This window comes from Sebastes umbrosus, chromosome 18 (assembly GCF_015220745.1).
Source record: "Sebastes umbrosus isolate fSebUmb1 chromosome 18, fSebUmb1.pri, whole genome shotgun sequence".
Classification (NCBI taxonomy): Eukaryota; Metazoa; Chordata; class Actinopteri; order Perciformes; family Sebastidae; genus Sebastes; species Sebastes umbrosus.
In genome coordinates, this window is record NC_051286.1 from 3,646,035 (window position 1) to 3,668,257 (window position 22,223).

Consider the following 22,223-nt stretch of genomic DNA (forward strand, 5'->3'; position numbering starts at 1 on the left):
ATTTTGATATAATGTAATATTTTGATATAATCTATAATATTTTGATATAATATTCTATTTTGATATATCCTTCAAAATAAAAGCCTCGGGATGAAACTCACAGAAGGGAGACTGATTCCAGATCTAAGTCACTGCAGTCTGAATATCATTTATACTATTTATTATATTATTGATTAGCCTCGGGTCAGAACAACTGGTCTTACAGGTGAGGTGTTTCTACTTTCTGTTTGACAGGAGATCAATAAGGGGAAATCTATCATTGTTTTTTCAGTTACATTTTTGACAAATATTCAACACTAAATATAACAACTAGTCAATCTTTGTTATAAATTAATAATGGGACACTTTAACAGGGTGTTTGTTTATTTATTCAACTTTTCTTCTTTATTATATAATATTTTGATATATTATAATATTCTATGTATTATATAATATTTTGATATAATCCATATCTTTATATAATATTTGTATATATTATAATATTTTGATATAATATATTTTGATGTATTCTATAATATTTTTATATAATATTTGTATATATATTATATCGATATATATTTTATATAATCCATATTTTTATATATTCTATAATAGTTTGATATAATATTCTATAATATTTTTATATAATATATGTTGATATAATATATAATATTTTGATATAATATATAATATTTCGATATAATATATTTTTATATAATCCATATTTTTATATATTCTATAATATTTTGATATAATATATTTTTATATATTATAATATTTTGATATAATATAATATTTTGATATATTCTATAATCATTTGATATAATATACTATTTTGATATATTATTCGATAATATTTCCATATAATATAATAAAGAACACTTCTTCTGTTTTACATAAAATCACATATATATCCTCTTTGGGATGAGTTCAACAGTATTTATGTTGAATGACGAAAATGATAATGAATGCAGATTCAGTTAAAAACAGACCCACTGAGGCCCCTCTGGTCCCTGAGGACCCAGGGTCCCAGTTAGAGCTCCAGGCTGGCTGATGGGTCACTATATAACACTTTAATTAAACAACAGAAGATGCAAATATAATCCAAATACAATCTAAAACCAATAACTGATCAATTTACCATCACAGACAGAAACACAACAAATCATCACAAAGATTTTTAATAACTGATAGAAGTCGTCAATGGACTAATTGATTAGTTTACAGTGAAATCAAGATTGAAACACAACTTCAGACTGGACCAGCAGCTTTACAGGTCTATTATTACTATTATTATTATTATTATTATTATATTAATAATAATACATATTATTATTATTATTATTATGATTATTATTAAATTTTTTAATAATAATCATAATAATAACAATAACAACAATGATACTAATACCTATAATTATTATTAATATTATATTATTATTATTATTATTATTATTATTATTATTATTATTATCATTATTCAGAATAAAGATTTTAACACTTTGATCAGAAATCAATCATCAATCAATCAACTTATCAGAAGGTTTCCAGCTGTTTGAATGTCATCACACCTACTCAGGTAAACTGTCATCAGCCAATCAGCTGTCAGACTGACAGAAACATGTGACCAGTGTTTATGGTCTTCACCTGGAGAGGAACCACAGAAGAAGAAATCAGCAGGAAACACACTCGGTGGTTATTGTGCCCTGAGCTGAGCCTCTCAGGCTCTCCGTCAGAGCGGTGACCTCACCTCAGTGTGACACACATCCTTTCTTCGTCTTGCGTTTAGATCCGCCGTCTGCTCCTACAGATCAAACACACGCTCTGATTGGTTACTTAGTCTGACATCATCAGCAATAGGTCACTACACAGTTCAGACTTTACCTGCTGGACCGGTTCTGGACCTCTTTGCTGCACCAGAATCTGGATCACCGTTGTTTTCGGTTGTTCTCACTTCGAACGATGTGATCTCTTCAAACTCAGACTCCTCTTTGTGTTCTCCGGACTCCTCTGGTCTGAGCTGGTCCTCCTCGTCTCCTGCAGGACTTCTGCATCTGGTCTCTGGTTCAGGGCAGACAGAATCCTCCTCAGAGTCCTGGACTATGGTCCGGATCTGGTCCGGCTCGGTGTCAGCAGCAGCAGCAGTAGGGGTGGAGGGTTCAGAGGGGTTTTGGGTCTCTGGGGGGCCTTCGTCAGTCTCAGCTGACTCTGGTTCTGGTCTTGTTTCAGCCTGTGGATCTGAGGGGTTCTGGGCTGCCCCTGGTGGTTTTGCAAGCTTCTCTGATTGGCTGGAAAAAGACAAGTCAGACTCGTCTACCGCAGACGACCTCTGAATGCCCGCAGGATGATCTGATGACGACAACAAGGTCAAACACACAGAGTCCACCACAGTCCATACAGTCCACCACAGTCCACTACAGTCCACCAAAGTCCACTACAGTCCACCACAGTCCACTACAGTCCACCACAGTCCATCACAGTCCCCCACAGTCCAACTACAGTCCACCACAGTCCATCACAGTCCACCACAGTCCACCACAGTCCACTGCAGTCCACTACAGTCCACCACAGTCCACTACAGTCCACCACAGTCCACCACAGTCCCCCACAGTCCAACTACAGTCCACCACAGTCCACCACAGTCCCCCACAGTCCAACTACAGTCCACCACAGTCCATCACAGTCCACTACAGTCCACTACAGTCCACCACAGTCCACTACAGTCCACCACAGTCCACCACAGTCCACTACAGTCCACCACAGTCCATCACAGTCCCCCACAGTCCAACACAGTCCACTACAGTCCACCACAGTCCACCACAGTCCACTACAGTCCACCACAGTCCATCACAGTCCCCCACAGTCCAACTACAGTCCTCCACTGTCCCCCACAGTCCACTACAGTCCATTACAGTCCTCCACAGTCCACTACAGTCCTCCACTGTCCCCCACAGTCCACTACAGTCCATTACAGTCCTCCACAGTCCACTACAGTCCCCCACAGTCCTCACCGTGGACTCTGCTGCCCCTCTCAGCTCGTGGTCTGGTCTTCTTCAGGTTGTAGCCCTTCTTGATCTCAGCCAGCAGGTTGTCGATGATGCAGCCTTCGTCCTGGTTGGACACGTCCTTCCTGACTGGAGGACAGAGACATCGTGAACATCCAGATGTTTTTAGTCCAGATGTTTTGTCATTGTAATATTCTGTGTTCAGTGGGCTCTGCAGGCAGCGATCTGATTGGCTGCTGGCCTCAGAGGATTTGACGTGTATTATTTAAAACTTAGTCACATGACAGCGTACCCACAGGGGTCAGAGGTCAGACTGAATTACAGAGTTTGACTCACTGATCTTGTTGGTGTCTCCTTTGAGTTTCCGGTTCTCCTCCTGCTGTTTCCTCCTCTTCTCCATCTGCCGGCGACTCTCGTTCTCCTGACGGATAAAAAACATCAGGAGGTGATTAGATCCATCATCTTCCTCTGATCCCGGTGGCGGGGGCATCAAGCTTAGCAGGGGGACAGGTCCAGCTGACCTTGATGGCTTTGAGGAACAGGCCTCTGAAGGTCTTGATGGTGTTGAGGAGTTCGTCGATGGAGAAGGTGCTGCTGTCCTCACACAGGTAGACGGACAGATCTGTCCTCTGGTCCTCAATTGAGGACAACAGCTGCTGCAACTGCTCACATGCCTGCAAGCTCTCCTGAAAATACAACACAGAAGAAGAAGACGACAAAGAGCAGGTAAATACACAGAAACATCTACATGTGAACATGAAATATAATATACCTAATAAAGATGAATCAGAGCAGTCTGCTCTGCTCTACCTGTATGGTCGACAGGTACTGATCCTTCAGCTCCTTCAGCTCCTCAGACGGACTCGAAACTTTCTTCTCAAAGTTTTTCAGCTGTTTCATCAGAGTGTTGCTTTCAGACTGAATCGACTCCAGATTCATCCTGCAGACACAAACACACTCAACATCAGCCCAACATCAGGCCAACATCAGGCCGACATCAGGCTGACATCAGCCCAACATCAACCCAACCCAACATCAGGCCCACATCAACCCGACATCAGCCCAACACCAGGCCGACATCAGCCCAACATCAACCCAACATCAACCCAACATCAGGCCCACATCAGGCCGACATCAGCCCAACATCAGCCCGACATCAGCCCAACATCAGCCCGACATCAGCCCGACATCAGGCCGACATCAGCCCAACATCAGCCCAACATCAACCCATCCTCAGTCCATCATCAGCCCGACATCAGGCCAACATCAGCCGGACATCAGCCCAACATCAACCCAACATCAAGCCGACGTCAGCCCAACATCAACCCAACATCAGACCGACATCAGCCCGATATCAACCTGACATCAGCCCAACATCAAGCCGATGTCAGCCCAACATCAGGCCAACATCAGCCCAACATCAACCCAACATCAAGCCGATGTCAGCCCAACATCAGGCCAACATCAGCCCAACATCAACCTGACATAAGCACAACATCAACCCAACATCAGCCCGACATCAGCCCGATATCAACCTGACATCAGCCCAACATCAAGCCGATGTCAGCCCGACGTCAACCCAACATCAGGCCAACATCAGGCCAACATCAGCCCAACATCAACCTGACATAAGCACAACATCAACCCAACATCAGCCCGACATAAGGCTGACTTCATCCCAACATAAGCCCAACATCAGGCCACAGCAGAGAGTTACAGAGAGTTGACTCTCTGATCTGTTTACCCAGCAGCCCTTTCGCAGATCTCCAGATCATCCGGCAGGTTCAGCAGGTCCGGATGGTTCTGCTCCGCCTCCTGTTCATCACAGACAAACAACAATAACAACAATAACAACAGCAGCAGAGTTATAATATAGCTTTAATGAAGAGGTGCAGCAACACAATGCACAATGAGAGCTATTAAATCTATAATAATTACAGGGGAAAGTCCAATAGTCATTGAAAAGGTTCCAGGAGTGATTGAAACCAGTATGACCAGTATGACCAGTAGGCTGTGTTACCTCCAGGATGTGGTGCAGCAGGGTGATTCTGGACTTGTTGGCTTTAGTTTCTGTCAGTTTGAGCAGAGTGCTGATCTTAAAACCTTCAGCGTTCCCCGTGTGAGTCCCCTGATATGATGACATCACACAATGACTGATGACATCACAGGTCAACAAGTGACATCACATCAGATTAGATGGCATCTGACATCTTCAGCTGACTGACTGAGGTTTTATTGTGTTTGACCATTAAAGAAATATTTCATTTGTTTATTCACATCAAACTTCCTCCGACTTATATTAATAAATATATAAACAACAACACTGTTGACGTGATCAGTATGTGACATCATCAATTCATCATTTATTTCTGTCGTTATATTGAAGGAATGAATATTCTCACATAGTTGAGAAAGTTTCCAACACTCAGGATGAGTTTACAGAAGCTGGGCAGACGAGTGCTCTCCCTCACACCTGGACACACAACACAACACAACACAACACAACACAACACAACACAACACAACACAACACAACACAACACAACACAACACAGTTCTATATAAATAATATCATTCATTACACAGTCTTGTTCAATACTACCTATTTTCTTTAGGAAGTAGTGAGATAATGAACAGCTAGCCGGTCATTGTTGTGAAATAAAGCCCTTCAACGTCGGGGTTTATTTCACTATAATGACCGTCTTGCTGTACATTATCACTTACTTAGTGTGTATTTGGTGTGTATTTAGTGTGTTAGTGTGTATTGGTGTGCATTAGTGTGTATTTAGTGTGTATAGTTTGTATTAGTGTGTATTTGGTGTGAATAGTTCGTATTGGTGTGTATTTGGTGTATACTGGTGTGTATTGGTGTGCATTAGTGTGTATTTAGTGTGTATAGTTTGTATTAGTGTGTATTTGGTGTGAATAGTTCGTATTGGTGTGTATTTGGTGTATACTGGTGTGTATTGGTGTGTATTTGGTGTGTATTAGTGTGTATTTAGAGTGTCTTTGTGTGTGTTTGGTGTGTATAGTGTGTATTGGGTGTGTATTAGTGTGTTTATGGTGTGTATTGGTGTGTATAGTGTGTAATGGGGTGTATTTAGTGTGTATTAGAGTGTATTGTACTGGTGTGTTTACAGACTGTAACAGGCTCGGTCCAGCAGCTGAGCTTTGGGCTTCAGAGTCTCCAACAGACCGCTGCTCTCCTCACACAGCAACATACACTCCACCCTCAGAGAGTAACTGGAACACACACACAATACATGAGTACATGACTACATGAGTACATGAATACATGAACACATGAGTACATGAATACATGAGTACATGAATACATGAACACATGAACACATGAACACATGAGTACATGAGTACATGAATACATGAACACATGAACACATGAGTACATGAATACATGAACACATGAACACATGAACACATGAGTACATGAACACATGAGGACATGAGTCCAGTCATCCCAGGTGTGTCTCTTATCTGAAGACATCAGGTGGCGTCGTTCTCCTACCTGGGGAGATTCAGCAGCTGCAGGTAAAACTGGTCCACCGACGCCAACTTGTCCTTGTCCACCTGGTGAGACTTCAGGTTCTCTACCTGAGGAAGGACAGGTGAAAGACAGGTATGACACATGTAAAAGACAGATGAAGGACAGGTATAGGACAGGTGTCACTGTGACCTCTGACCTCATGTTTCTCCGGCAGCAGTTTGATCAGCTGTTTCAGAACCTCCACGTCAAATTTGGACCTGTCTCCTCTCCGGATCAGAGACACAAAGTCCTCATGGGAACTGCAGGAGAGACAGACAGGAAACAGGTGAGACATGGGGGACGTGTGATGGACAAGTCAGGTAAGTACAGGACAAGTAGGACAGGTGAAACTGGTGAAAGAAAGACAGGTGAGGCAGAAAAAGGTGAGGTCATGGACAAGTGAGACAACAAGGGACAGACAACAGGTGAAGCAGGTACAGTAGGAGGACAGCTAGGGCAGGTAAAGAGCAGAACAAATAGGTGAGACAGGTGAGACATGAACAAGGTTAGGTTTAGTACAGGTGAGGTGTGACAGACAGGTAGAACACAAAGGACAATAAAAGACAGTTAAGACAAGGTAACAGGTGTGAAATTTTAGTTGAGTGTGTGTAAGGACAGGTGAGACGGATGGGACAGGTGAAGGACAAGTGATGCAATTAGAAGACAATTAGGACAAATAAAATGACAGGTGTGAAATGGACAGGTAGAGCATGAAGCCTTTGGTCACCATTTGAACTGCTTCAGGAAGATGTTGAGGTTCAGGCTCTTCTTGGCATCGATGAAGGAAATCTGTGGACGAAGTTAACGGATGAGGACTGACTAGACATTAATTTGTCTGTCTGTCCTCGACCGTGCAGCTGAGGACATGTCTCTATACTCTATAACTGTTGTACCTCTTTGGGCTCAGTCTTGGCTTTGGTTCTGATCTTGGTCTCAGTTGGAGGAAAACTGAAGAGCTGCTCAATGCTGCAGTAATCTGGTTCCACCGAATCTGAAGACGCCGACGTCCACAAGGACTGATGAGCTACAGAGAGACGTGGACATAAATACATCTTCAGTGACCCACGTATGAAGACCAGAGTCTTGGATCTGACCCAGTCCACACAGGACGGACTACTGAAGGTTAGGGATGCCAGAACTTTAGTAGTTGATACCAATAAAAACATTCAAGGTCAATGCCTAACCGTAACCATCTTGCGAGAGTTTCGCAATTTGCGTGTTACCTTCTAACTTCAACCAGAATTTACCTTCGCTCTCATTTTTACTGATTAGAGCCTGAATGCATCATAATGTAAATGGCATCTCCCGTGTTGAAATCGGCAGAACGAAAGCTAGTTAACGTTAGCTGTTAGCAGCCAGTAAGTCCAGCTCTGTGTTAGACCTACCGGCTGCTAACAGCTAACGTTAACTAGCTTTCGTTGTGTGGAGAGCCGGGCCGTAACAAAGGTATTAAACATGTTCCAACCTCACAACACTCACCTGTCACCGCTCTGGACGGGAGTTTCTGCCAGTTCAGTTTCTTCATACGGAGGGTGGGACAGGGGGTGGGGTTGTAATACGACCTGCCCAGACTCTGAGCTGTCTGGGCTTCAATGATGTCACCTGAAGGAGGGGGAGGCGGAGGGGGTGGAGCTCCCATTCCAGGTAAGGGCGGAGGAGGGGGAGGAGCTCCCATTCCAGGTAAGGGCGGAGCAGGGGGTGGAGCTCCCATGCCAGGTAAGGGCGGAGCAGGGGGTGGAGCTCCCATGCCAGGTAAGGGCGGAGCAGGGGGTGGAGCTCTCATTCCCGGTAAGGGCGGAGCAGAGGGTGGAGCTCCCATGCCAGGTAAGGGCGGAGCAGGGGGTGGAGCTCCCATTCCAAGTAAGAGGGGAGGACTGGGTGAAGCTCCCATTCCAAGTAAGGGTGGAGCAGGGGGTGGAGCTCCCATTCCAAGTAAGGGCGGAGCAGGGGGTGGAGCTCCCATTCCAAGCAAGGGGCAGGACGGAGCCCATGGCGTAGTAGAAGGACTGTCCGGTAGTCGAGTCTGAACCGCTCTGTCGACGGTTCGGCTCTTGCGATTGGCTGAGAGGAACTTTTGTGGGAGGAGCCTCTCCAGCAGTGAGTCAGCAGAATCTAAATCGTCTATAAAACACACAGGCTGCATAGTGAGGACCTTTTGGCAAAGAGATATATATAATTGTTATAATAATTATTACTATTTAACAGCTATTTACTACACTACTACATTTCCATCGCTCTCGTTTCACTCTCCACCAGCACCACACCGTTGTTGTTTGCTATCGTCAAGTGACAAACTAACTGCTATCAGTTCTTCTTTGCTGCTCTAAAACAGTAGCTGCCAGTGGCAGCCATGATACATCCAAGGTGACAGCACAGTGAAGGCTACTGTTTTGGAGCAGTAAAGAAGAAGAATTGATTTCCAGTAAAACAAGTTGATTTTTTCTGGGTTAATAAATTATGAAATCGGATCTGCGCATAGATTGGCGTACTCGCCGATACTCGATCCCGATGTTTGGGGCAGTATCAGACACATTTCAGATACTGGTATCGGAACAACATACGGATTTTCAAAGAAGAGAGACCTGGTCCAAATAGACCCGATCTAAGCGGATTAGACTATTTTGAACCTGGTCCGACTTGGGTTCCATATCGAGTATTGATTTTCTCAGATTCGTGAAGTGGACCCATGAAGACCTCTACTCTGAGGACAACATCCTGATCATTGATCTATTTGTAAGGGTGGTCGGACTCACCGTCCTGGGACAGCAGCGTGGCTCTGTCAGCCAGCATCTCCAGAGCTAACCAGATCTCAGATCTGTCCGGATCCACCAACAGCAAGGCCTGAAGGATGGACAGCAGCTGGACAGAGGACGGACTGCTGGACACCTGGACAGAGAGGGAGGGGGGGAAAACAGGTAGAGAGATAATCTTTACAAAATGAGGTTTGGCATCAACGGTTAAAATTATGTATTTTGCAGTATACTAGACCAGGCATTGTGCAGGTGTAGGTGGTGTTATTGTGCAGGTGTAGGTGGTGTTATTATGCAGGTGTAGGTGGTGTTATTATGCAGGTGTAGGCGGTGTTATTTTGCAGGTGTAGGTGGTGTTATTGTGCAGGTGTAGGTGGTGTTATTGTGCAGGTGTAGGTGGTGTTATTGTGCAGGTGTAGGTGGTGTTATTGTGCAGGTGTATGTGGTGTTATTGTGCAGGTGTAGGTGGTGTTATTTTGCAGGTGTAGGTGGTGTTATTGTGCAGGTGTAGGTGGTGTTATTGTGCAGGTGGTTTTATTTTGCAGGTGTAGGTGGTGTTATTTTGCAGGTGTAGGTAGTGTTATTGTGCAGGTGTAGGTGGTTTTATTTTGCAGGTGTAGGTGGTGTTATTATGCAGGTGTAGGTGGTGTTATTATGCAGGTGTAGGTGGTGTTATTGTGCAGGTGTAGGTGGTGTTATTGTGCAGGTGTAGGTGGTATTATTATGCAGGTGTAGGTGGTGTTATTATGCAGGTGTAGGTGGTGTTATTGCGCAGGTGTAGGTGGTGTTATCTTACAGGTGTAGGTGGTGTTATGTGCAGGTGTAGGTGGTGTTATTTTGCAGGTGTAGGTGGTGTTATTTAGAATGAGTAGGTGGTGTTATTGTGCAGGTGTAGGTGGTGTTATTCTGCAGGTGTAGGTGGTGTTATTGTGCAGGTGGTTTTATTTTGCAGGTGTAGGTGGTGTTATTTTGCAGGTGTAGGTGGTGTTATTGTGCAGGTGTAGGTGGTGTTATTGTGCAGGTGTAGGTGGTTTTATTTTGCAGGTGTAGGTGGTGTTATTGTGCAGGTGTAGGTGGTGTTATTGTGCAGGTGTAGGTGGTGTTATTATGCAGGCATAGGTGGTGTTTTGTGCAGGTGTAGGTGGTGTTATTGTGCAGGTAAAGGTGGTGTTATTGTGGAGGTGTAGGTGGTGTTATGTGCAGGTGTAGGTGGTGTTATGTGCAGGTGTAGGTGGTGTTATGTGCAGGTGTAGGTGGTGTTATGTGCAGGTGTAGATGGTGTTATTGTGCAGGTGTAGGTGGTGTTATGTGCAGGTGTAGATGGTGTTATTGTGCAGGTGTAGGTGGTGTTATGTGCAGGTGTAGGTGGTGTTATTATGCAGGTGTAGGTGGTGTTATGTGCAGGTGTAGGTGGTGTTATGTGCAGGTGTAGGTGGTGTTATGTGCAGGTGTAGGTGTAGGTTACCTTGGTGAAGAGCGAGGTGAAGACGTGCTGGTGGCTGCTCATGTCGATGCCTCCGTACAGTCTCTCCATCTCCTCCTCGTCCTCCGTCAGAGAGTCCTCGAACGCATCACACTGGATGTTCAGGTCCTCGTCCTCCGTCTCCCTGGAGACCGAGAGACAGACGGAGGTCACACACTGACGGACACGTTGATTATTGATTATTAGAGATTGTATTAATAGAATCGGTACCTCAGTCTGGGCAGCACATCCAGCAGCTGCAGTCCTGTAACAACATGTTAGCGTAGGAGCAGTTTGAACTTTAAGTTTAGGAGTTCACATAAAATGTCTAGAGGGGACGTGGACAACGCCCGTCAGGGTGTCCATAATCAGGACTTAATGGACACCTTGTCGGCCCCTTAAATATTGAAGGATTTGTCGTACCGATGAACTCCTGTCTCAGTCGGTCCCTCTTTCTCAGGTCTTCCTGTCCCAACACGAGGACGTTGAAGACGCTCATCAGCGTCACCATGTACGGGACGTTATCGGTGCCGTGAAGCTCGTTCATGATCACACTGAAGCGATACTTCTGCTTCTTCAGACTCTGGACACAAACACAGGACGTCAAACAGCTCGCTTAGATTCACCAAAACACAAACAACTTTAAAACTTTAACATAATTTATAAAGGTTCTGATGAAAATAATAATATGTTTTTATTTCTTATCCTATTAACACTCTAAGATGGTGAACATGGTAAAGAAGGTTTAACCAAAGAGTATACAGTAGAAGCAAATAGATGAAACTCCAATTTTTTTTTTTACAACAGCCGCTGCCGCCATTTTGGACTGAAAACGCTTATTATCTTTATAATATTTTATTGTTCAACACAAGACATTTCAGTAGGATATGACAATAGAATAGAAATATTATAGTTTTACTTTTGTACGACTTTGTGGGCGAATACTGCAAATATATAAATATTGCAATACTTTCATCAGTGAACATCATCACTCAATCACCATTGTATTACAATGGAGGACGAAACCTGCCAAAATAAAAAAAATAAATGAATAAATAAATAAATAAATGACTCGATAAATACATAAATGTGCCATTAAAAGTAGCAAAAATAATATTAAAAATATATGTAGTCATTAAATAATTGATAAATGTATTTATTGATTGATTGATGAATAAATAAATACATTTAAAAATTTATAAAAATAAATACATAAATTAATAAAAGTTGAAATTAAAAATGAATACAATACAATTAATAATACAATTAATACAAAGATATATAAATAAAAAAGCAAATTAAAACAGAAATATATCATATAATTTATGTCATATTTTTTAAAAATTACTAAATTACTACATTTAATTTTATTATTATTTTGCTACTTTTAATGGCATATTTATGTATTTATAATTTATATTTGAGTAATTTATTTATTTATTCATTTATTTTTGCATATTTCGTCCTCCATATATTACCTCATTCAGTGACTTAACAAAAAATGTATTTAAATGAAATTCATTTCATTGGCACTTTAAATATAACTACTTTATTATACATCTTATCGGACTATAGAGGTTTATCCATATATAATAAAACTAACATCTAGTATTTCTAAATGACATGTGCGTTTTTTGGGTGAACTGCAGTTATAAAACATCGTCAGCTGACATGAGGGCAGATATCTGATATGTGGAGGGGGTTTTTGCATTTTTTGGAAGAGACCGTTGTTGTTCTTCCGGAGAGGAAAGACAGGTAAGGTCTTGCCCACTTGATGATGGTATCCCATCACGCCACGGTTCTTTTTTCAGAACGAGTGAAAACAAGCCTGGGCGAAGCCGATGCCAGGAACACGCCGACATCTCGAAGTGATCGGAGATGTTTGTTCTGAGTCATATCCGTAGCTACACCCTGCTGATACACACTCACTGATAACTGATAACAAAAAGAAAATGTAAGAGCTGATAATGAACCTGTTCACACGGCAGTGTCCAAGTTTCAGCTCAATCTGGTTTTAGATGTATTAAAACGTGCAGCAGTGACTTCAGAGCCTTGTTTAAATCTTTTAAATATTTAGATGTTCTGCTATAGAGACAAACACAAAATGAGCAAAATACCACAGAAATATAAACTAACTAGAAAATGCATTTCCTGCTGAAAATGCGTGGGAATGCTGACAGCTGAAATTAATGCAAGGTATTGCTGAAAATGCAGAAATGTGAAATGACTTGACTAAAAATGTTAAAGCTCAAATGCGTTGCACTGCACTGCTGAAAACCCTAGAAGATGAAATGTACAACTGGCAGGGTTGGAAGCTGAACTGCATTAGCTAAAGAAGCTAAGAGCTGAAATACATTGCTTGAAAAGCTGGAAGCTAAACTCTAATACTGTCAAAAGTGGACAATTTGAATTTTCCTGAATAGGCGGAAAGAAGAAATGCTTTGTATGTAAATCAGACAGATGAACTGCACTGCTAAACACAAACAGAGACAGACAGACAGACAGACAGAGTAGTATTTGGGTGAAACACACCTTTAAAACTATAAGTGCTTGCACAGAAATAGTATTTTGACCAAATGAACCTTTAAAAACTATAAGTCGTTAAATTTTTTTTGAAGAAGTTGAATAAACCTTAGAAGAACAATACTGCTGAATCAGCATTCCCACAACTAGACTAGTAAGCAAATATGTTGGAGTCAAGTTGGCATCATTTCCTCCTCTAGTATCAACTAGGGGTGGGAAAAAAATTGGTTCACCTAAGTATCGTGATTTTTAAATTTATTTTGAAATCGATTTTTTAATGCCAGCATCGATATATTTACTTCATTTGAGTCTGCAGAGGTCGAAGGAAGTTACCGCTTTTATTATTGTAGTCTGGTGCTGCTGTAGTGGTGCTCTTTCACTATAATTTGATCCTGCCAGCGATTGAACCGTTGTTACTGATACTTTAGTAAACTAAATTATACTCCACTTGTCAGAAATCACCAATAAATAAAAGCTAAACTATCTGCATGGACAGATCTGAGAAAAAGATGTTCAGATTTGGGCGTCGTGAGCCTTTAAAGTGACGAGCTGACTCTCTCTGAGGTGACCTGTAGTTACCTTGTAGTGGTCGAGGGCGTCCAGGGCCAGGTGGTGACCCTGAGGATCAAACAGAGCGAGGGCCGCCAGCAGCTCAAACACCTGCATCTTTACCATGACGTTAGACGTGTCCAGAGCTGACACAGGAGAACACAGAGACAGACAACATAACAGCATGAGTCAGGAATGTTAATTCACCTGATGAACCAAAGAAAAACGAAGGATGGGATATGGAACGAAAGAGGAACCGATGGATGGAAAGCGGAACCAATGGACGGAAGGTGGAAAACAGAAACCTGATGAACCCACCCTGGGTCAGCGTCCTGACGTAGCCCTCGTTGTGCAGGATGAAGTGCAGTCCTTCAGACGAGTTCATCACGGCTCGGACGCAGGCGACGCAGGTCATCTGCAGCAGAGCGTTGGCGATGCGAGCGCTGCCGCGACCGGAAAGACGCTCCAACGCCTCCATCAGAAGGTCCAGACCCCGCAGCTCCAGGAACTGCACCATCCAGGCCTGATCGCTGGCCTCCAACCGCCGCCGTAAACCAGAGTAGTTCACCACCGTGGGAACCTGAAGGGGGTCACGGAGAGGTCAGAGACGGGTGCTGCCACATCAATACCAGATATTAACAACATATTGATGTTTGAACACAATAAGAGGCTGCTGGTCCTTTAACAGTAGAACACAACTAGAGTTGTGGGTGTAGTTCCCTGCAGTGTCCACCAGGCGTCAGCAGTCCTACCTGCAGCAGTCTGATGCAGAGTTCGGGGTCGGCATTCTCCAGATTGGCCTCCAGCGTGGCATCGGGGTCGTCGGCGGGAGTTCCTGTCATGCGTTCCTTCACCGCCCCCCATTTGGTTTTGGCTGCCATGACGACGAGAAGCTGCAGAGAGACTGAGGGGTTTTATTGATCTTAAAAAAGTCCATTATGATTATTATGAAATAAATACTAAACAAGACAAACAGAGGTCTGAATCTTTCGATATCTCACGATTCGATTTAGATTCTTGGGGGTCACGATTCATCTCAAAACAATTCCTGATTCAAAATGAGTCCATATCCAATAAGGGGAGTCTCGTGGGTACCCATAGAACACATTATTATTCACATATCTGGAGGTCAGAGGTCAAGGGACCTCTTTGAAAATGGCCATGACAGTTTTGCCTTCGCTAAAACAGCCTCTTAAAAACAGTAATGTCCCGTGAACTGAAGCAAAGCGCTGACGGAGGATTTAATAATAATAATTTAATAACACTGAAGAAGAATGTTTGAGTCAGCAGATCTTCAGCGTTGAGACAAACTGTCATTGTCCTGTGACTGTGTGGTATTTCACTTCATAAATACGTCTTTGTGTCGAGTTGATGAACTCTTCTTCAGTGTTTCTGCAGTAAAACATGATTTTTTTCTGCTGGTTTTATTTAAATATCGACAAACTGAAGACACACAGACTGAAATGAGCTGAAAACGATCAGCTGATTTATTGACAGAAAAATAATCTGAATTGTTTAATTTCTTTAAGCAGAAAATAAAAACAAATGCTTTGTTACTACTTTGTTTTGTCACATATAAAAAGTAAATAACTATAAATAACTAAATGACATTATAATATATATAATAAACTAAATAGCTTTCACTTTTAGACTCAATAAATCATCTGATACTGTTTTTATATTTCATTAAATTACTATGAACTGTTTTTCCGTCATTGTGTACATTTGGTTTTTGCACCTTATTGAATCTTTATTGTTTATATTTTGATTTATTTGCACTCTTTAATTCTTTGTTCTGTAAGTGCTGCACATCAGTTTCCCTCCAGATAAATAAAGTTTATTTTACTGGAGTTTAATGAAAATAATATAATATAGGAGGTTTAAAGAATAAACGCTGTCCTGATCAACACAAGCGTCTTTGAGTTCCTGAAAAGCGCTATATAAGTCAAATTTATTATTATTATTACTTACATTTGATTCAATCACGATATAAAAGAGCGCGGTGTTGCATCTCAGGTGAGTGTATGACCCAGGTGAGTGTATGCAGGTGTGATGACGGACAGTGTGGGTGGAGAAATTCCTTCATGGCAGCCGAGGTGGAGCCGAGTTAACAGTCTGATGAAGTAATATTTATAACTTCATTTATACTGCACTTAAAAACAAGTTATAAAGTGTAATAAAATACAAATGATTCAGATTTAAATAAAGTACAAATGCAGTAAAATCAGAGAATAGAACCTGTTTATTTTCAGTGTTATTAATGAGTTCAGTTCCTGCAGGTTTACTGTTCAATAAATAACTTCTGTTCTTTGACTCCAAATCAGATGTTTGAAACTCTGACGACGGCTGACTCAACCTTCATCTCTCTCCTTCTGTAAACTGTATATTTTTGTGTATTTTGCATATTCATTGCATGCATTTTGTGTATATTTTGTGTGCATTTTGTGTATACTTTGTATGTATTTTGTGTGTATTTTGTTTTCATTTCGTGTATACTTTGTATGTAATTTGTGTACATTTTGTGTATATTTTGTGTGTATTTGATGTACATTTTGTGTATATTTTGTGTGTGTTTGATGTATATTTTGGGTATACTTTGTACGTATTTTGTGTGTATTTCCTGTGTATTTTGTTTATATTTTGTGTGTATTTTTTTTGCATGTACTTTGTATGTATCTTGTGTATATTTTGTATGTATTTTGTTAATATTTTGATAAGAAATTACTGGTTAAAATAACGATTTTTAAAAACTCAAATTACAGACAAAAAATATTTGTGTAAAGTGTAAAATTATTAGTGTGAAGAATCACATTAAATGTTACCCTTAAATAGACATTAGATATTAATATTAGTGTTAACAGTAATGTGACTTTTGAGACGCAAGAACAAGAAGAAGAAGAAAATTGACTGAATTCACTTTATCTTTGTCACAAAGTCCATGTTTACTGATTTAAGGAAACAGCAGACTGAACTCATCTGCTCTGGATTTTAAAAATAAAAGGTGTGTATTTTAGTCCAGTTATTGATAGTTGTTATATTTCACAATGTTGGATCAATAGCTCATGTATTATTATTATATCAGCATTAAACAGTGTTTTGTTCAGAGTGTGGTTTCTGTCTGACCCACCCAGCTGACTGACCTCTATATGAACTATACCAGACTCCCTTTAAAACTCACAGTATTTAATGTCCATTGGCACTTCAACAAAAGCATACAGAAGGTACAACATACCTTTAAATACTGGTGGAATACAGAGAGTATCCTGGTCAATTCGGCATCATCATTTTCTTCATTACTATTAAACTTACTTTCTTAAACACCTTAAATGACGCGGTTGTCTGCAGCGCACCGCTGTTTGTTTTGGTGGATTCGGGTAATGTTAGTAGCGGGCAAAGCAGATTTAAAAGTGTTTATTTTATTTGAATAAGAAAGTCGGACTGATTTAACACATGCCGAATGACAGAGTGGAGAAAACTGATTCAGATGGTGTTTTAGTTTAAATTAATAGAGGAGTGTTTGTTTAACAAAGATCTAATAAGGTTTAAAATGATAGTTTTTCAGATCAAGTTCGGCAGCGACAGGAACATTCGGACAGATGTTTGACCATCACATGAACTCTACTCTTTTAAATGATTGTTTCTCATAAATATGTTTATATTTATGTCCTTACCGTGATTACCGGAGGGCAGGAGTCTCTGTCTGTTTACCGTGATAACTGGAGGATTGTCTCTGTATCCGGAGGGCGGGTTTTTAACGGTTAGTAGTGAAAGTTGAGAAACTTCTTCTCTGCTCTGAATCACAGCCGCAGGATGTGGGCGGGGTCAGAGGTCAGCGCGGTACCAGCCGCCACATCATCTGCGCGCGGGCGTGTCCGCTGGGTTCTAATAAAAGTTACAAATATAACTCCGGTTGTTTGAAGTAGGGAGGAGCATCAACAAGTTAAATATACAGTGTAAGCTGTTTTCTACGATCGCATAGGGACACATTGAGGAAAAAAAAAAAATCTGAGATTTCGAGAATAAAATTCCTAATATGATGAGAATAGTCACAAATTTAAGAGAAAAAAGTCTTATTACGAGAATAAATTCATAGGTTTATGAAAAAAAGCCGTAATATTATAAGAATAAAGTCAGAAGTTCACAAGAAAAAAAGTTGTAATATTATGGGAATAAAGTCATAAATTTACAAGAAAAAAGTCGTAATATTACGAGAATAAAGTTATAGGTTTAAAAAAAAAAACTCGTAATATTATGGGAATAAAGTCATAATATTACGAGAATAGTCATCGGTTTACGAGAAAAAATGTCGTAATCTCATGATAATAAAGTCATAGGTTTGCAAGAAAAAAATAGATAGAAAAAAGTCTAGTCTAGTATTTTGAGAATAAATTCGTAATATTACGAGAATAAAGTCATAAGTTTATGAGAAAAAAAGTCGTAAGATTATGAGAATAAAGTCATAATGTTACGAGAATAAAGTCATAGGTTTATGAGAAAAAAAGTCGTAAGATTATGAGAATAAAGTCATAATATTACGAGAATAAAGTCATAGGTTTATGAGAAAAATAGTCATAATATGAGAATAAAGTCATAAATTTACGAGAATAAAGTCATAAGTTTACAAGAAAAAAAGCCGTAATATTATGAGAATAATGTCATAATATTACAAGAATAAAGTTATAGGTTTAAAAAAAAAAAAGTCGTAATATTATGGGAATAAAGTCATAATATTACGAGAATAGTCATCGGTTTACGAGAAAAAAAGTCGTAATATCATGATAATAAAGTCATAGGTTTGCAAGAAAAAAAGTTGTAATATTCTGGGAATAAAGTCATAAGTTTACGAGAAAAAAAGTTGTAATATTACGAGAATAAAGTCATAAGTTTACGAGAAAAAAGTCATATTATAAAGTAGTAATTTTACGTGTTATTTTAGAGGGGAAATAGAGCAGCGAGCCTTCTGTGTAAAATGAGAAACGTGGAGTATCTTGTGAAGTTCTACTTTAGTTTAGGTTTCACAAATAAGGAAATACTTCATCTTTTGGTACATCAGCACCACATTATCATCAGTATCAGGACCTTGAAGAGATTGTGCAAGAAACTGCGTTTATTCTGAAGAAAGAATCACACAGACCTGATGGGGGAACTGCCTCTTTTGTGGAGGAAGAAATTACTTTTTTTTTCTCGTAAAGTTATGACTTTATTCTCATAACGGTTTATTTCTCTGATCCATAGCTTTGTTCTCACTAACGCCGCTCCCTCTCTCCATTCACTCCATCGCTGCTCTCTCTCTCTATCAGAGGAGGGGCCAACCTTTAATTAACTAAACTGTTAACTAACTATCTATACATCAAAACTAAATCAGAGACGTGACACAAGAAACATTTTCAGCTGCTTTTTTTATTTGGAAGAAAACATTGTTTATATTCTTTTATAAAAAATACATTATCAGAGAAGGATGTAAATATGTCTGTTAATTCTTTAAAAAACAATTCTCACATTTTACACCGTCATGTAAAAACGTATTTAACTTTGAATGATTAAAACCGTGTACAGTAGAAACATTACATTTGATTTGTGTGACATGTTAAATTAACAACAATGTGCAATATGAATAATACATAATAAAATAAGATGAAATGAATAATAATAATAACAAATTAAAAGTTACATACTACACACACCCAAAAGGAAACAAACAACAACACCACACTATTACTAAAAATACTTATAACTAAAGATGTTCCGATACCATTTTTTCCTTCCCGATACCGATTCCGATACCGAGTACCGATACCGAGTACCGAGTACCGATACCGAGTACCGATCCAATACCAGAGAGATAAAAAAAAGTTATTATTATTATTATTATTATTATTATTATTATTAAACAGCTGTGACAGACTACCTGCAGACAGTTCTTCTTCTCTGCTCTAAAACAGTAGTTGCCATGGCAGCCACGATACACCACTTTGAAGTGTAAATGTAATCGCCAGAAGTAAAAAGCTAACGTTAGGCTATAAAAAAAACTACACCGCGGCCAACAGGAAGTGCTAAAATGCTGACTCATTTCTGTGTTAATTAACGAGTTCAATGAAACAGAATCAGATTTCTGAGAACTGAAGACTGTCCTCTTAATAACCACCATCAGGCTCCAGGCTGACATTGAATCAAGCAAATAGGTCATACATGTAGGAATATACAGCCTCATGTGTAGCACAACATGCACGGTCACAATAAAGATTCAAACCGGGTTGTTGGAGTGATGACATTAAGGAGTATCTGAGCCCACCTGAAGTCCGTCCTCCTCTCCGTCCTGCTGAACATCCAGATGAGAGTTCCTTCGCTCGGATCCAGTGGTCCTAAACATTTCACAAATCTGTTGGAGTCCTGTTGAACTGTGGAGAACCACTGGACCAAAGAGGATCAGCAGAGTCCGCCGAGCTTGTGACGCTCTGAACCGCGTCCTCGACCATTTATACCCTGAACCTCCCCGAACCTCCTGAACCGGTCTGCCCGGCTACCGATGACACACCTGAGCTGTGTTCCGGTGGACTCACCTGCTCCACCTGTTAGTTCACCTGCTCAGGTTGATACGCCTGTCTCAGTGTCATCCACACTCTGCTTTATTTAAACCCTTTTATAGTGCTGGGAAAGTACTTTTACTCAAGTACTGTACTTGATGAAGTAGTGGCTATACGTTCCAAATCAAATACTTTTTATTTTTTACTTTTGGTTGTATTTATAAAGCTCATTTCTAATCTTCTTTACACGACATGTCAGCATTCACCCATATTCACACACACATTCATACACTGATGGCATGCTCGCTGGAGAGTCGACCCGTCCTTCCCACGCTTCCCATTCATCCTCCTGCAGATTTACCTCATCGTATATATATTATTTTGTTAACAACCAACCAGACAGGCTGAGAATCTTCATCTTCCTTCGTATAAAACATCCCGTGGTCAGTTATTCTATCAGATTTTGTGGAGTTTTGTGGAGAAATGCTCTGCTGACTAAAACAATTCACTCTTAGAAACTGTAAATACGACAACTACTCCGACTTCTTTGTATTTTTGTTTTCTTTTTTAACTTTACTCCTATACTTTACACTCTATATTTTTATATGAGAAACGTTTTGAACACTAATATCTAAAATGCACTGTTGATTTTTGTCATTGTAATATTTTTACCTATAGTATATTCTTTGGGTGTGGTTTCTTATATAAGACATTACAGGTTTCTACCACACCCTCCCACGTATTTTACATTCCTTTAATGTGAATCGTATTTTGCAATCGTATGTGTGAAACAAATAAACATAAGCATTGTCTATGTAAGCAGTCGTGCAATGCATTCTGGTAGCGTGGCGGCGTGATTCGAGAGACGGTGGCGTCACATCGGTCGCTCCTCATTTGCATAAAGTTGAGGTCCAGGTTGCAAATCAGCGGGCGTCCGACGCGACTCGCCGCCTCTGGAAACTCCCAAGGAAACTTTTAAAATAACCGTTGTCGACCACCTTTTTCTGTCTAAAATTAATATAAATGACATTTGTAATGAAATGAAATGGCCATTATGAAAGGCAAACTCTATGTAGAAAGAAAGGGCTGACAGCAGCAGCAGAAACGCAACAGGAGCGCTACTGGTGCGAACACCACACGCGTGAAACACGCAGCCGTTAAGCGAGGCAGCCACCACGCGCTGCTGACGTTCCCTGTGTGGACAAAGCGTGAGTGCCTGAGTGGCTTGTGTCTAGTGGCAGTCCATCAAGCATCCAACGCTGGGAAGCGAGGCGATATATTTAGTGCAGATACATGAAAACGTAGTTTTTATTTCAACCATCCGACGTCTTATACGTACAGTAGTACTGTAAGTTTGGGAGAAATCAATCTCCACACCACTCTTCAATTAAATATACACACTCAGATGACTCTTTAAGACATCGCACACTCAGATCTCACTCTGCATTTACACTTAAAACCATTTTCTTATCCTTTCTGCCTTTCCGAGCTTTGAATGGTGTGAAGATGATGATCACATGAGAATCCTCCTCGTTGTTAAATAATATTCAAAGAACAGAAAAGCTTTCTCTTCAAAGCCCTGGTTCAAGTGGTACGAGTTTGTTTCTTTGTCCAGTGCTTTAAGAGCTGGTTTAAAGGCTAAAGCCGGTCTTAGCATCCTGCTAAATACATCACTTTAATTGTGTCATACTGCTGAGGAACGCAGTATGCAGTATGTACAGTATGTACATGCTAAGTCTTCTTCTGGCAGACTAGATAGTATGGTAGTATGGGTCCTAATAGTACGTACTTTGTAAGAGTAACTGCTGTAAAAAGTTTAATTAAAAAGTATGAGCTTTAGAACTGGTTTGTTTTATACAGATTTATAATGAGTTTCACTGATTGATT

At 40.4% G+C, this 22,223-nt stretch overlaps 1 protein-coding gene across 3 annotated transcripts; it reads right to left on the reverse strand.

Moving 5' to 3' along the window:
- Positions 1-1,144: 1,144 nt before the first annotated feature.
- On the reverse strand, positions 1,145-17,631 carry LOC119477480 (inverted formin-2-like). Of its 3 annotated transcripts, XM_037751576.1 has the most exons (24): positions 17,484-17,631; positions 14,565-14,705; positions 14,131-14,392; positions 13,843-13,958; positions 11,164-11,323; positions 10,972-11,005; positions 10,744-10,885; positions 9,282-9,414; positions 8,008-8,649; positions 7,422-7,552; positions 7,256-7,317; positions 6,686-6,788; positions 6,511-6,596; positions 6,127-6,227; positions 5,387-5,457; positions 5,005-5,112; positions 4,729-4,799; positions 3,795-3,924; positions 3,506-3,670; positions 3,321-3,405; positions 2,991-3,113; positions 1,864-2,328; positions 1,730-1,783; positions 1,145-1,626 (listed from the first exon to the last, which is right to left on the reverse strand). In XM_037751576.1, exons 2-23 carry the CDS (start codon positions 14,691-14,693, stop codon positions 1,731-1,733), a joined length of 3,372 nt encoding a protein of 1,123 aa, XP_037607504.1. In that variant the 5' UTR covers positions 14,694-14,705; positions 17,484-17,631; the 3' UTR covers positions 1,145-1,626; position 1,730. The 3 variants fall into 3 exon arrangements, with proteins under 3 accessions (XP_037607504.1, XP_037607502.1, XP_037607503.1); XM_037751574.1 differs by having other exon boundaries at positions 1,145-1,783; XM_037751575.1 differs by lacking the exon at positions 17,484-17,631 and adding an exon at positions 15,784-15,915 and having other exon boundaries at positions 1,145-1,783.
- Between the last annotated feature and the right edge of the window lie 4,592 nt (positions 17,632-22,223).

What these genes read in the sequence shown, in the direction of transcription:
- LOC119477480 (XM_037751576.1), bottom strand. Translation starts at nt 14,693, where the DNA reads ATGGCAGCCAAAACCAAATGGGGGGCGGTGAAGGAACGCATGACAGGA. An exon ending in GCTGGACCGAGCCTGTTACA is followed by an intron (nt 5,458 to 6,126) that starts GTCTGTAAACAC and finishes TTGTGTGTCCAG; the next exon opens with GTGTGAGGGAGAGCACTCGT. An exon ending in GAGGGGCAGCAGAGTCCACG is followed by an intron (nt 2,329 to 2,990) that starts GTGAGGACTGTG and finishes TGTCGTCATCAG; the next exon opens with ATCATCCTGCGGGCATTCAG.